This window comes from Struthio camelus, chromosome 28 (assembly GCF_040807025.1).
Source record: "Struthio camelus isolate bStrCam1 chromosome 28, bStrCam1.hap1, whole genome shotgun sequence".
Lineage (NCBI taxonomy): Eukaryota > Metazoa > Chordata > Aves > Struthioniformes > Struthionidae > Struthio > Struthio camelus.
The window spans coordinates 1,606,080-1,621,035 of NC_090969.1; the positions used below are offsets into that span (position 1 = coordinate 1,606,080).

General features: G+C 70.4%; 1 protein-coding gene across 2 annotated transcripts; it reads left to right on the top strand.

Annotated features, from left to right (window-relative positions):
• Positions 1 to 1,200: 1,200 nt before the first annotated feature.
• On the top strand, positions 1,201 to 14,149 carry ITGB7 (integrin subunit beta 7). Of its 2 annotated transcripts, none has more exons than XM_068921056.1 (15): positions 1,201 to 1,315; positions 1,411 to 1,484; positions 4,483 to 4,675; positions 6,297 to 6,467; positions 6,580 to 6,821; positions 7,788 to 7,946; positions 8,011 to 8,124; positions 8,204 to 8,293; positions 8,429 to 8,569; positions 9,816 to 10,003; positions 10,595 to 10,806; positions 11,461 to 11,683; positions 12,545 to 12,774; positions 13,592 to 13,755; positions 13,872 to 14,149. In XM_068921056.1, exons 1-15 carry the CDS (start codon positions 1,264 to 1,266, stop codon positions 13,932 to 13,934), a joined length of 2,316 nt encoding a protein of 771 aa, XP_068777157.1. In that variant the 5' UTR covers positions 1,201 to 1,263; the 3' UTR covers positions 13,935 to 14,149. The 2 variants fall into 2 exon arrangements, with proteins under 2 accessions (XP_068777157.1, XP_068777158.1); XM_068921057.1 differs by having other exon boundaries at positions 1,203 to 1,315; positions 8,029 to 8,124.
• The last annotated feature ends 807 nt before the right edge of the window (positions 14,150 to 14,956 follow it).

The following is a 14,956-nucleotide window of genomic DNA, read 5'->3' on the forward strand; positions in this document are numbered from 1 at the left end:
GACGTCTCCCATGTGCACGTGTGCTCCTGGGCCTGCACACGCGTGTGCAGCTGTGCCCCCCCCGTGCACGCCCACGCATGTGCTGACGTCTCCCGTGTGCACACGTGCTCCTGGGCCTGCACACGCGTGTGCAGCTGTCCCCCCCCCGTGCACGCCCACGCGTGTGCTGACGTCTCCCGTGTGCACACGTGCTCCTGGGCCTGCACACGGGTGTGCAGCTGTGCCCCCCGTGCACGCCCACGCGCGTGCCCACGCGGCCCCGTGCGCCCCCTCCCCGCGTAGGGCGGTCCCCGCGGAGGCCGCCAGGGGGCGCCCCTGCTCCGCGCTCCGGCCCCTCGGGGCTCCGGGGGCCGCTGGGGGTAGCGGCCCCCCCCCCGGTATAGCGGGGCAGGGGGTCGCCCCCCCCCCCCCGCCCCGAGCCCTCCCGGCGGCGGGGCCGAGCCCGCCGTGAAGTCACCGAACAAGAAGGGAGGGGGCAGCGCCGCCCCCCATATACCGCCCCCTCCCCTACCGCCAGCCCCCCGCGACCCCCCCATCCCTATATACCGCTGCAGCCCCCTCATATACCACCTGCAGCCCCTCTACCCCCCCCGTGCGCTGCCTGCAGCCCCCGTGCACCCGCCTGCACCCCCATATACCGCTGCAGCCCCCCCCCCGTACAGCGTCTGCACCCCAATGTACCGCTGCACCCCGACGCCCCCCCCCCGGTACCGGCAGCACCCCCGCAGCCCCATATACCGCCGCACTCCCGGTGCGCCCGGTACCGCCGCACCCGGGACCCCCCCCCAACCCCCGGCAGCCCGGGGCCGTCGGGTCGGGGCGGCTCCCGGTATCTCCCCACCGGGAACGGGGCTTTCACTGGGGGGGTCGGGGAGAGGGTCCTCCTCCCCCAAGCTAGAAAAGAGACCCAGGCGTCCGGGACCCTCCTCCCTGGGGGGGGGGTAGAGCTTTGCAGAGGAGCCAGATGCTCCTCCATGGGGAGGGGGGGTGCTGCCCCCTTCTCCCTCTTCCCCCCCCCCCCCCAGGACGCCTGGGTCCTTTCTACCCGGTTGGGGGGGGGGGGCAACAAGAGCTGGGGCAGGGCGGGGCGCAGCCGGACGCCTGGGTCCGCACCTGGGGGTGGGGGCGAGGGCAGATCCCGTGCTGGCGCCCCGCCGCCCGGGAGGGGCCGGGTCAGGATGTGACCCCCGCCGGGGGGCAGGGCTGAGCCGGGGTCCCCGGTGCGGAGCGGCGGCGGCGGCGGCTCGGGGCGCTGCTCGGGCCATGGCGCGGCCGGGGGGGCTCCTGCTGCTGCTGCTGGCGGCGGCGGCGGCGGGTGAGGAGCGGGTCCGGGGGGGGGGGTCGGGTCCCGGGGGGGGGGGTCGGGTCCCGGTGCCCCCGCCCCGCCGCTGACCGCCGCCGCCCCCGCAGAGCGCTGCCTGCCCCGCGCCCCGTGCGACGCGTGCATCCGCTCGCACCCCGAGTGCGCCTGGTGCGAGGATCCGGTGAGTGCGGGGACCCCCCCCCCGGGACCCCCCCCCTCCGGACCCCCTTCCCGGACACCCCTCCCAGGCCCTCTCCCCGGCATCCCCTCTGGGACCCCCCCCCCCGGGATCCCCCTTCGGACCCCCTTCCCGGACACCCCTCCCAGGCCCTCTCCCCGGCATCCCCTCTGGGACCCCCCCCCCCGGGATCACCCTCCGGACCCCCCCCGGGATCCCCCTCCGGACCCCCTTCCCGGACACCCCTCCCGGGCCCTCTCCCCGGCATCCCCTCTGGGACCCCCCCCCCCCGGGATCACCCTCCGTACCCCCCCCCGGGATCACCCTCCGTACCCCCCCCCGGGATCCCCCTCCGGACCCCCCCCGGGATCCCCCTCCGGACCCCCTTCCCGGACACCACTCCCAGGCCCTCTCCCCAGGACCCCATCTGGACCCCCCCCCCTTGGACCCCCTCCGTACCCCTCCTCGGGATCCCCCTCCGGACCCCCCCCCCAGACCCCCTCCGTACCCCTCCCCGGGATCCCCCTCTGGACCCCCCCCCGGGATCCCCCTCTGGACCCCCCCCCCGGGATCACCCTCCGGACCCCCCCCGGGATCCCCCTCCGGACCTCCTTCTCAGACACCCCTCCCAGGCCCTCTCCCCAGAACGCCTTCTGGGACCCCCCCCGGACATCCTCTGGGACCCCTCCCCGGGACCCCCCTGGAACCCCCTTTCCGGGCTCCCCTCCCGGGCTCTCCCCCCAGAACCCCTTCTGGAACCCCCCCTCGGACACCCCCCGGCCCCCCCCCACGGAACCCCTCTGGGGAACCCCTAAACCCCTCCCTCCGGGACCTCCTCAAGACCGTCCTAGCCCCCCCTCGGGACACCCCTTCCCCCCCAGTGCCGCTGCCCCCACAGTGCTGCCGGTGCCCAGGAGGGTCCCTAGTGTGCGGGGGGTGGGGGAGACCTGCAGGTCCCCAGGGTGCTGGGCAGGTCCTGGGTTCCTGGGGGTGGTAGTGTGCCGTGGGGCATGGTGTCCCCGGGGGTCGTGGGGTCCTGTGGTGCCATGGGGGGGGGTCTCGGTGTCCCCATGGGTTGTGGGGCCCCTGTGTGCTGTGGGGCATCGTGTCCCCTCGTGGTTGTGGGGTCTTGGGGTACCGGGGGGGGTCTCGGTGTCCCTGAGGGTCCTGCGGTCCCCGGTGTGCCATGGGGTGCAGTGTCTTGGGGTTGCGGGGTCCTGGGGTGCTGGGGGGGGTCTCGGTCTCCCTGGGGGTCCTGGGGTCCCGGTGTGCCGTGGGGTGCAGTGTCTCTGGGGGTTGTGGGGTCCTGGGGTGCCAGGGGGGTCTCGGTGTCCCTGAGGGTCCTGGGGTCCCCGGTGTGCCATGGGGTGCAGTGTCTTGGGGTTGCGGGGTCCTGGGGTGCTGGGGGGGGTCTCGGTCTCCCTGGGGGTCCTGGGGTCCCGGTGTGCCACGGGATGAGTTGTCCCTGGGGGTCGTGGGGTGCGATGTCCCTGGGGGCCCTGGTGTCCCAGGGGGTCGTGGGGTCCTGCTGTGCCGTGGGGCACCGTGTCCCCTCATGGTCGTGGGGTCCTGGGGTGCGGGGGGGGGGTCTTGGTGTCCCTGGAGGTTGTGGGGTCGTGGTGTCCCTGGGATCGTGGGGTCCCAGGGTCCCCATGTGCTGGGGGGGCTCTCGGTGTCCCTGAGGGTCCCGGGGTCCCCAGTGTGCCATGGGGTGTGGTGTCCCCAGGGGTCCTGGGGTCCTGGTGTCCCTAGGGTCCCCGGGGGGCTGCGAGGCCCCTACTTTGCCCTGGGGGAGGTCTCCCGTGTCCCTGGGGTCCCCAGTGTGGGATGGCGCATGTGGGGCACGGCGGGAGCGATGGGTGCAGGAGGGAAGGCTGTGGGGGGGGGGATGCTGGGTGCCGGGGGGATGTGACCCCCCCACGCTGCGGGGATGGTCCCCAGGTGAGCCGGGAGGGTGCTGACGTCCCTGGGGTCCCGCCGCGGCCCCCCGCGTCCGGCCCTTGCGTGACTCCCCTGGGCCGGGCCCTGCGGTTTACAAGGAAGTGACAAAACCCCGGTGACAAACAGCCCGCGGGGGGACGCCCCCCCCCCGCAGCACCCGCCTTGTCTCGCACATCCCCCCCCCGGGGGGCACCCTGCCCAGGGACGTGGTGGGGCCCAGGGGGACGTAGGGGGCAGGGCGATGGGTGCAAGGGGATGTGGAGCTGCAGGGGGATGGGGGTGCTGGGGCGACGTGGGGCAGCAGGCACAGAGCGATGGGTGCAAGGGGATGTGGGTTGCAGGCAGACATGGGGTGATGGGTGCAGGGGGGTGTGGGGTGCAGGGACGGGGTGCAGGAGGGGTGAAGGGTGCATGCAGGGTGCAGGGGATGTGGGGTGCAGGGACAGGGTGCAGGAGGGGTGAAGGGTGCGTACAGGGTGCAGGAGGGGTGAAGGGTGCGTGCAGGGTGCAGGGGATGTTGGGTGCAGGGACAGGGTGCAGGAGGGGTGAAGGGTGCGTGCAGGGTGCAGGGGATGTTGGGTGCAGGGACAGGGTGCAGGAGGGGTGAAGGGTGCGTGCAGGGTGCAGGAGGGGTGAAGGGTGCGTGCAGGGGATGTGGGGTGCAGAGGCTGGGTGCAGGAGGGGTGAAGGGTGTATGCAGGGTGCAGGGGATGTGGGGTGCAGGGACTGGGTGCAGGATGCAGGGGCTGGGTGTAGGGTGCATGCAGGGTGCAGGGACTGGGTGGGGGGGTTAGAGGCTGCAGCGTTGGGGTGCAGGGGCTGGGTGCAGGGTGCTTGCAGGGTGCAGGGGCTGGGTGCAGGGAAATTCAGGGTGTAGAGGCTGGGTGCAGGGTGCTTGCAGGGGCTGGGTGCAGGGGGATATAGGATGCAGGGGCTGGCTGCAGGGTGCATGCAGGGTGCAGGGAAATGCTGGGTGCAGAGGCTGGGTGCAGGGGTAAAAAGGGGGTTGCACGGGCGGGGGTGCAGGTGCTGACCACCACCCCCCCCCGGTCGCCGGCAGGAGTTCACGGCAGGGGGGAAGGCGGAGGAGGCCCGCTGCGGCTCGCGGGTGGCCCTGGAGCAGGCCGGGTGCCCCCACGATGCCGTGGTGGAGCCGCGGGGCCACGTGCGGGTGCTGGAGGACGTGGTGCTGGGCCCCGGCGGGGGGGGCGCCCAGCTCGGCCCCCGCTCGCTGCGAATCTTCCTGCGGCCCGGTGAGTGTGGACGGGGGAAGGAGGGAGGGAGGGAGGGACAGACGGTTGGGAGATGGAAGGATGGAGAGGAGGATGGGGGATGGAGGGGAGGATGGGGGGATGGAGGGAAGAAAGAATGGAGGGAGGGGAGATGGATGCACAGAGGGGAGATGGATGGATGGAAGAGGAGGATGAAGAAGGGCAGAGAAGAGGGGTGAAGAGGGGATGTGTGGAGACGGGGCACAGAGAGGAGAGGAGGATGGAGGAGGACGGGTGGGAGAGGAGGATGGAGGAGGTCGGGTGGGAGAGGAGGATGGAGGAGGGTTGAGTGGGAGAGGAGGATGGAAGAGGACGGGTGGGAGAGGAGGATGGAGGAGGGTTGGGTGGAGAGGAGGATGGGTGGGAGAGGAGGATGGAGGAAGGTTGGGTGGAGAGGAGGTCGGGTGGGAGAGGAGGATGGAGGAGGGTTGGGTGGGAGAGGAGGCTGGAGGAGGACGGGTGGGAGAGGAGAATGGAGGAGGGTTGGGTGGAGAGGAGGACGGGTGGGAGAGGAGGCTGGAGGAGGACGGGTGGGAGAGGAGGATGGAGGAGGGTTGGGTGGAGAGGAGGACGGGTGGGAGAGGAGGATGGAGGAGGGTTGGGTGGAGAGGAGGGTTGGGTGGGAGAGGAGGATGGAGGAGGTTGGGTGGGAGAGGAGGATGGAGGAGGTTGGGTGGAGAGGAGGATGGAGGAGGACGGGTGGGAGAGGAGGATGGAGGAGGACGGGTGGGAGAGGAGGATGGAGGAGGTTGGGTGGAGAGGAGGACGGGTGGGAGAGGAGGATGGAGGAGGTTGGGTGGAGAGGAGGACGGGTGGGAGAGGAGGATGGAGGAGGTTGGGTGGAGAGGAGGACGGGTGGGAGCGGAGGATGGAGGAGGTCGGGTGGGAGAGGAGGATGGAGGAGGACGGGTGGGAGCGGAGGATGGAGGAGGGTTGGGTGGAGAGGAGGATGGAGGAGGACGGGTGGGAGCGGAGGATGGAGGAGGACGGGTGGGAGCGGAGGATGGAGGAGGTCGGGTGGGAGCGGAGGATGGAGGAGGTCGGGTGGGAGCGGAGGATGGAGGAGGGTTGGGTGGAGAGGAGGATGGAGGAGGACGGGTGGGAGAGGAGGATGGAGGAGGTCGGGTGGGAGCGGAGGATGGAGGAGGACGGGTGGGAGCGGAGGATGGAGGAGGTCGGGTGGGAGAGGAGGATGGAGGAGGTCGGGTGGGAGCGGAGGATGGAGGAGGACGGGTGGGAGCGGAGGATGGAGGAGGTTGGGTGGGAGCGGAGGATGGAGGAGGGTTGGGTGGAGAGGAGGATGGAGGAGGACGGGTGGGAGCGGAGGATGGAGGAGGACGGGTGGGAGCGGAGGATGGAGGAGGTCGGGTGGGAGCGGAGGATGGAGGAGGACGGGTGGGAGCGGAGGATGGAGGAGGACGAGTGGGAGCGGAGGATGGAGGAGGTTGGGTGGGAGCGGAGGATGGAGGAGGATGGGTGGGAGCGGAGGATGGAGGAGGGTTGGGTGGAGAGGAGGATGGAGGAGGTCGGGTGGGAGAGGAGGATGGAGGAGGACGGGTGGGAGCGGAGGATGGAGGAGAGCCGGCTGACGACGCGCCGCCAGGTGAGGAGCAGAGCTTCCAGGTGCGCTTCCAGCGGGCCGAGGGCCACCCCGTGGACCTCTACTACCTCATGGACCTCTCCTACTCCATGAAGGACGACCTGGAGAACGTGCGCAAGCTGGGCAGCGACCTGCTGGCCGCCCTGCGCAACGTCACCTCCTCCGTCCGCATCGGTACGCCCGGACGCCTGGGCCCTTCCTGCCCCTGGGAGTGGTGGGGGTGGGAGAAGAGCCCGGACGCCCGGGCCCCCTTTGCACCCGGCACGGCGGCTCTGCGCCCGGCCAGGCTTCGGCTCCTTCGTGGACAAGACGGTGCTGCCCTACGTGAGCACGGTGCCCTCGAAGCTGCGCAACCCCTGCCCCGAGCGGCACGAGCCCTGCGACCCGCCGGCCGCCTTCCGCCACGTGCTCTCGCTCACCGCCAACGCCAGCGAGTTCGCCAGCCGCGTGAGCCAGCAGCGCATCTCGGGCAACCTCGACTCGCCCGAGGGCGGCTTCGACGCCATCATGCAGGTGGCCGTGTGCGAGGTGAGCCGCGGGCGCGTTGCACGCAGGCGGCGTGGCGGGTGGCGTGCGCACCGCGTGCAGGCTGCGCGGCAGGTCCCGTGCGCGTTGCATGCAGGAGGTGTCGCAGGTTGCGTGCACGTTGTGGGCGGGCTGTGTTGCAGGTTCCATGCATGTTGCATGCAGGTGACATTGCGGGTTGCATGCCCATTGCTTGCAGGCTGCACTGCAGGTCTCATGCACGTTGCAGGCAGGAGGTGTTCCAGGTTGCGTGCGCATTGCACGCAGGCTGCACTGCAGGTCCCACGCGTTGCGCACAGGCAATGTTGCAGGCTGCGTGTGTGTTGCATGCAGGCTGCACTGCAGGTCCCATGTGCTTTGCATGCAGGAGATGTTGCAGGCTGCATGTGTGTTGCATGCAGGCCGCACTGCAGGTCCCATGTGCATTGCATGCAGGAGATGTTGCAGGCTGCATGTGTGTTGCATGCATACAGGCTGTGCTGTAGGTTCGATGCGCGGTGCATGCAGGAGGTGTTGCAGGCTGCGTGCGTGTTGCATGTTGGCTGCACTGCAGGTCCTGAGCGCATTGCATGTAGATGTTGCAGGCTGTGTGCATGGTGCATGTGGACTGTGCTGCAGGTCCCATGCATGTGGCATGCAGGCTGTGCCGCAGGTTCAATGCGCGGTGCATGCAGGAGGTGTTGCAGGCTGCATGCGTGTTGCATGCAGGCTGCACTGCAGGTCCCATGCACATTGCATGTAGATGTTGCAAGCTGTGTGCATGGTGCATGTGGACCGTGCTGCAGGTCCCGTGTGCGTTGCATGCAGGAGATGTTGCAGGCTGCATGCACGGTGCATGCAGGCTGTGCCGCAGGTTTAACACGCATTGCATGCAGGAGATGTTGCAGGCTGCATGTGTGTTGCGGGGGGCGATGCTGGGGGCCGTGGCAGCCCGTGCGCACACGTGTCCTGTGCCCCCCCCCCCCGCAGGAGCGCATCGGCTGGCGCCCGGTGACCCGGCTGCTGGTGTTCGCCTCCGACGACACCTTCCACACGGCCGGTGACGGGAAGCTGGGAGGCATCTTCATCCCCAGCGACAGCCGCTGCCACCTCGACGCCAGCGGCGTCTACAGCAAGAGCCACCTCTACGTAAGAACCCGGGTCTGGGGGGGGGGATGGGGGGGTGCCAGCCGGACGCCTGGGCCCCCAGCAGCCACCCCCCCCCTTGCAGGACTACCCCTCGGTGGGGCACCTGGCGCAGGTGCTCTCGGCCGCCAACATCCAGCCCATCTTCGCCGTGACGGGTCCCACGGTGCCCGTGTACCAGGTGAGGCGGGTGGCGGGTGGCGGTGGGGGGGGGAGCACCCATGGGTGCTGCCGTCCCCCCTCACCCGGCCGCCCCGCAGGAGCTGAGCCGCCTCATCCCCAAATCGGTGGTGGGGGAGCTGCGGGAGGACTCCAGCAACGTGGTGCAGCTCATCTCCGACGCCTACAACGTGAGCGGCGCCGGCAGGCCGGTCACCTCCCCAGGACGCCTGGGCCCTTGCTGGGAGGAGGGGGGGGATGGAGGTGGGGAAGGGGGGGGGACAAGCGGTTCGAGGGTGGCCACCTACACCCCTGGGTGCCCCCAGAGCCTCTCGTCCACGGTGGAGCTGCAGCACTCGCCGCTGCCGCCCGGCGTCAGCCTCAGCTACGAGTCGCACTGCGGCGGCCCCCCCGGCCCCCCCCGGCCCCACGGCGGCCTCTGCTCCGGCGTCCGCGTCAAGCAGCAGGTGAGCGGGCGACGGCGGGGCCGGGGTGGCCGGGGTCCCCCCCCCCGCCCCCGGCCTGCTCCCGTGCGAGGTGCCCGGGGGCGGCTGCAGCCTGCGCGCGATGCCGGGCTGGGGGCTGCTGATGCCGCGCTGCGGCCGCCTGAGCCCTGCTCATCCCTGCCCTGCCGTGCCCGTCCTTGCTGCGCCTGTCCATGCCGCGTTCATCCCTGCCGTGCCGTGCCCGTCCTTGCTGCGCCTGTCCATACCGCGTTCATCCCTGCCCTGCCGTGCCCGTCCTTGCTGCGCCTGTCCATGCCGCGTTCATCCCTGCCCTGCCGTGCCCATCCATGCCGCGCTGCCCATGCTACGCTCAACCTTGCCGTGGTCATCCATGCCGTGGTCAACCCTGCTGTGCCCATCCATGCTCAGCCGTGCCGTGCTCATCCATGCTGTGCCCATCCATGCTCATCCATGCTGTGCTCATCCATGCCATGGTCAACCCTGCTGTGCTCATCCATGCTCAGCCGTGCCGTGCTCATCCATGCCGTGCCCATTCATGCTCATCCACGCTGTGCTCATCCATGCCATGGTCAACCCTGCTGTGCCCATCCATGCTCAGCTGTGCCGTGCCCATCCATGCTGTGCCCATCCATGCTCATCCATGCCATGCTCATCCATGCTGTGGTCAACCCTGCTGTGCCCATCCATGTTCATCCACGCTGTGCTCATCCATGCTGCGGTCAACCCTGCTGTGCCCATCCGTGCCGTGGTCAACCCTGCTGTGCCCATCCATGTTCATCCACGCTGTGCTCATCCATGCTGCGGTCAACCCTGCTGTGCCCATCCATGCCGTGGTCAACCCTGCTGTGCCCATCCATGTTCATCCACGCTGTGCTCATCCATGCTGCGGTCAACCCTGCTGTGCTCATCCATGCCGTGCTGTGCCCATCCATGCTCATCCATGCCATGCTCATCCATGCTGTGGTCAACCCTGCTGTGCCCATCCATGCTGTGCCATACTCATGCTCATCCGTGCCGTGCCCATCCATGCTGCGCTGCCCATGCTACGCTCAACCTTGCCATGCCTGTATATGCTGTGGTCAACCCTGCTGCGCTCATCCGTGTTCATCCATGCCATGTTCATCCATGCCCATCGGTGCCATACCATCCCCGTCCATGCCGTGCCCATCCGTGCCATCCATGCCGTGCACATCCATCTGCGTTGGTGCCGTCCCGTCCGTGCCGTGCCCGTCGGGGCGGCGCGCAGGTGAACTTCACGGTGCGGGTGCGGGCGGACGGGTGCCTGGCGGCACCGCAGGCGGTGGCGCTGCGGGTGCTGGGCTTCGCCGAGGAGCTGCGGCTGGAGCTGCGCGGCCTCTGCGCCTGCCCCTGCGCCCCCCGCCAGGCGCCCACCCCCCTCTGCCACGGCGGCAGCCTCGAGTGCGGCGTCTGCAGGTGCCGGCGCAGGGCGGGATGGGGGCCGTGGGGGGCGATGGGGCAGGATGAAGAGCAATGGGGGGGCAGTGGGGCAGGATGAGGGGTGATGGGGCAGGATGGGGGGGGGTGATGGGGCAGGATGGGGGGGGCAATGGGGAGGTCCATGGGGCAGGATGGAGGGTGATGGGGCAGGATGGGGGGCAATGGGGGGCAGTGGGGCAGGATGAGGGGCGATGGGGCAGGATGGGGGGGGCGATGGGGCAGGATGGGGGGGGCAATGGGGAGGTCCATGGGGCAGGATGAGGGGCGATGGGGCAGGATGGGGGGGCAATGGGGAGGTCCATGGGGCAGGACGGAGGGTGATGGAGGATGGGGGGCTGATAGGGGGCAATGGGGCAGGATGGAGGGCGGTGGGGCAGGATGGGGGGCAATGGGGGGTGAAGGGGCAGGATGGGGGGGGTCCGCAGGGCAAGATGAGAGACAATGGGGCTGGATGGGGGCGGGGGGCAGCGGGGTGGATGGGCGTCCGTGGGGCAGGTTTGGGGGGGGGGGGCGACGGCGGGGGGCAGACGGGGCAGCGCAGGGGCCGAGCCTGCCCCGTGCCCCCAGGTGCCCGGCGGGGCGCCGGGGCCGCCGGTGCGAGTGCGAGGGGGCCGCCGAGGCGCCGGGGGACTGCCGGCCCCCCAACAGCACGGGCCCCCCCTGCGGCGGCCGGGGCCGGTGCGTGTGCGGGGTCTGCGAGTGCCCCCCCGGCCTCAGCGGCCCCCAGTGCCAGTGCGACAGCAGCGCCTGCGAGCGCCATGATGGCCTGCCCTGCGGAGGTGGGCACGGGGGGGGGGTCCCCATCCCCATTGCATGTCCCTACGGAGGTCCCTTCTCCCTGGGGGTCCCATCCCCACTGCACATCCCCTTGGAGTCCCTTCCCTGCTGCATGTCCCCTGGTGTCCCTTCCCCATGGGTTCCCGGTCCCATTGCACGTCCCCATGGAGGTCCCATCCCCATTGCGTGTCATCCTGGGGGTCCTCGTCCCATTGCATGTCCTCACGGAGGTCCCTTCTCCCTGGGGGTCCCATCCCCACTGCACATCCCCTTGGAGTCCCTTCCCCACTGCATGTCCCCTGGTGTCCCTTCCTCATGGGGTCTTGGTCCCATTGCATGTTCCCATGGGGGTCTCGTTCCCATTGCACGTCCCCGTGGAGGTTCTCTTCCCCCTGGGGGTCCCGGTCCCATTGCACATCCCCTTGGGGGTCCCATCCCCATTGCACGTTATCCTGGGCGTCCCATCCCCATTGCACGTCCCCTTGGGGGTCCCGGTCCCACTGCACATCCCCTTGGGGGTCCCATCCCCATTGCACGTCCCCTTGGGGGTCCCGGTCCCATTGCACATCCCCTTGGGGGTCCCATCCCCATTGCACATCCCCTTGGGGGTCCCGGTCCCATTGCACGTCCCCTTGGGGGTCCCGGCCCCGTTGCAGGGCCGGAGCGGGGCGAGTGCGTGTGCGGGACGTGCCGGTGCCGGGACGGCTTCACGGGCAGCGCCTGCGGCTGCAGCCTGGAGCGGGCCGGCTGCCTGCACGGCGAGCGCGAGTGCGGCGGGCACGGGCGCTGCGTCTGCGGCCGCTGCCACTGCCAGCCCGGCTACCTGGGACCCCTCTGCACCCGCTGCCCCTCCTGCCAGACCCGCTGCCAGCGGCACCGGTGAGCCCGGGCGACACGGGGGTGGATAGGGGACAAGGATGGGGCTGGCAGGGGACATGGGATGGGGGACGGGGACAGGGCATGGGGACAGGGATGGGGCTGGCCAGGGACATAGGGATGATGGGACATGGGGACTGGGATAGGGCTGGCAGGGGACATGGGATGGGAGACAGGGACAGGGCATGGGGACTGGGCTGGAAGGGGACATAGGGACAGGGATGGGGCAGAAGGGGACATGGGATGGGGACAGGACATGGGGACAGGGATGGGGCTGGCCAGGGACATAGGGATGATGGGACATGGGGACAGGGCTGGAAGGGGACATGGGAACTGGGACAGGGCTGTCAGGGGACATGGGATAGGGACAGGGACAGGGATGGGGCTGGCCAGGGACATAGGGATGATGGGACATGGGGACAGGGCTGGAAGGGGACATGGGAACTGGGACAGGGCTGTCAGGGGACATGGGATAGGGACAGGGACAGGGATGGGGCTGGCCAGGGACATAGGGATGATGGGACATGGGGACAGGGCTGGAAGGGGACATGGGAACTGGGACAGGGCTGTCAGGGGACATGGGATAGGGACAGGGACAGGGATGGGGCTGGCCAGGGACATAGGGATGATGGGACATGGGGACAGGGCTCAAGGGGACATGGGAACTGGGATAGGGCTGGCAGGGGACATGGGATAGGGACAGGGACAGGGATGGGGCTGGCCAGGGACATAGGGATGATGGGACACAGGGACAGGGCTGGAAGGGTACATGGGGACAGCGATGGGGTGGCAGGAGGGCGGTTGGGGGGGGGCGGAGGGAGCTGCTGCTGCGCTGACGGTGACAGTGCCGGCGGCCCGCGGCAGGGACTGCGCCGACTGCCGAGCCTTCGGGCTGGGTCCCCTGCGCGCCAACTGCAGCCTGGCCTGCAACCGCACGGCCGTGCGGGTGCTGCGCGCCCGGCCGCCCCGCGCCGAGGCCGCCGGCTGGTGCACCGAGCAGGCCGCCGACGGGCGCATCCTCGTCTTCGACATCGAGGGCCAGGCCGACGAGGACGAGGACGGCGACGTCACGCTGGCCGTCTGGGTTGAGGAGGGTGAGTGCGAACCGGGGGGTGGTGGGTGGGGGGCTCGGGGGGTGCCCTATGCCCCGAGGGACCCCCCCCATGTGCCTGGGTGTCCTGCACCCAAGGGACTTCATGCTGGGGTGGGGGGCTGCACCCCAAAGGGTCCCATGCCCCGCGGGAGCCTGTGCTTGGGGGTCCCTGCACCCTGAAGGACCCCGTGCTTGGGGATCCCTGCACCCCAAGGTACCCCATGCTTGGGGGTCCCTGCACCCAAAGTACTCCCTGCTTTGGGTGTCCCTGCACCCTGAAGGACCCCATGCTTGGGTGTCCCTGCACCCTGAGGGACCCCGTGCTGGGATATCCCCACACCTGAAGGGACCCTGTGACCCAAAGGACCCCATGCCCTGAGGGACCCCATGCATGGGAGTCCCCGCACCCTGAAGGATGCCATGCTTGGGTGTCCCCACACCTGAAGGGACCCTGCGACCCAAAGGACCCCATGCTTGGGGGGTCCCTGCACCCCAAGGTACCTCATGCCCTGTGGGACCCCAAGCTTGGGTGTCCCTGCACCCTGAAGGACCCCAAGCTTGGGTGTCCCCACACCCCAAGGGCTGCTGCCCCCAAAGGACCCCCCCATGCCCAGGGTCCCTGCACCTGGGGACCTCATGCCTGTGGGGGGGGGAACCCCCATGCCCCAAGGACCCTGAGGGACCTCACACCCCAAGAGCCCCAGTGTCCCAAAAGACCCATGGCCAGGACACCTCGCCCCCCCGCCCCGCCGCGGGACCCCGGGGTGCCGTCCCGGCGCGGGAGCCGGTGCGCGGGGCTGACGCCGTGGTCCCCGCAGCCGCCGCCGCCGCCGAGCCCGTGAAGCTGGTGGCGGGGCTGGTGGCCGGCATCGTGGCCGCGGGGCTCCTGCTCGCCGTCCTCTACCGCGTCTCGCTGGAGGTCTACGACCGCCGGGAGTACCGGCGCTTCGAGGAGGAGCGCCGCCGCGCCAAGTGGAACGAGGTGAGCCGTCCCCCCCCCCGCCCCAGACCCCAAAACGGGGACCACCCCCCCCACACCCCAACCCCCAGCACCCGGGGCCGCAGCACCCATGGGTGCCCCTCTCCTCCACCCCGCAGAACAACCCGCTGTTCAAGAGCGCCACCACCACCACCGTCAACCCCAACTTCGTCCAGGAGTGAGGGGCCGGGCGCCCCGAAAATGGGCAGGATGAGGCTGAGCCGCGGCCGGTGGAGCCGGAGCGGCCCCCCCACCCCAGTCCTGCAGCACCCTGCGAAGCGTCTCCCCACCCCGTCGCCCCTTCCTCGTCCCCGGCGCTTGCTTTGCTGGAAGACGTCGCAATAAAGGGCGCCACGGCCGAGCCGCCTCGTCCCCGGCCGCGGTAGCAGAGACCGGGCGCTTTCGTGTCGCCTCACTTGTGGGTCGCCGGTGGGGAGGGGAAGGGCTGGCCCTGCAGGGCCATGGGGATGGATGGCAGCGAGTGCCAGCCCCTCGGGGACACCTGCTAGTGGGTGCCAGCCCCTCGGGGACAGATGCCAGCGGGTGCCAGCCGCTTGGGGACGGATGTGGGTAGGTGCCAGCTGTGGGCACGGATGCAGCTGGGTGCCAGCCACAGGCACGCACGTCAGTGGGTGCCAACCCCCAGGGCACAGATGCAGCTGGGCGCCAGCTCCTCGGGGATGCACGTCGGTGGGTGCCAACCCCCGGGGCACAGATGCAGCTGGGCGCCAGCTCCTCAGGGACGCACGCCGGTGGGTGCCAACCCCCAGGGCACGGATGCAGCTGGGTGCCAGCTCCTCGGGGATGCACGTCGGTGGGTGCCAACCCCCAGGGCACGGATGCAGCTGGGTGCCAGCTCCTCGGGGATGCACGTCGGTGGGTGCCAACCCCCAGGGCACGGATGCAGCTGGGTGCCAGCTCCTCGGGGATGCACGTCGGTGGGTGCCAACCCCCAGGGCACGGATGCAGCTGGGTGCCAGCTCCTCGGGGATGCACGTCGGTGGGTGCCAACCCCCAGGGCACGGATGCAGCTGGGTGCCAGCTCCTCGGGGATGCACGTCGGTGGGTGCCAACCCCCAGGGGATGGATGCAGCTGGGCGCCAGCTCCTTGGGGACGCACGCTGGTGGGTGCCAACCCCCAGGGCACGGATGCAGCTGGGTGCCAGCTCCTCGGGGATGCACGTCGGTGGGTGCCAACCCCCAG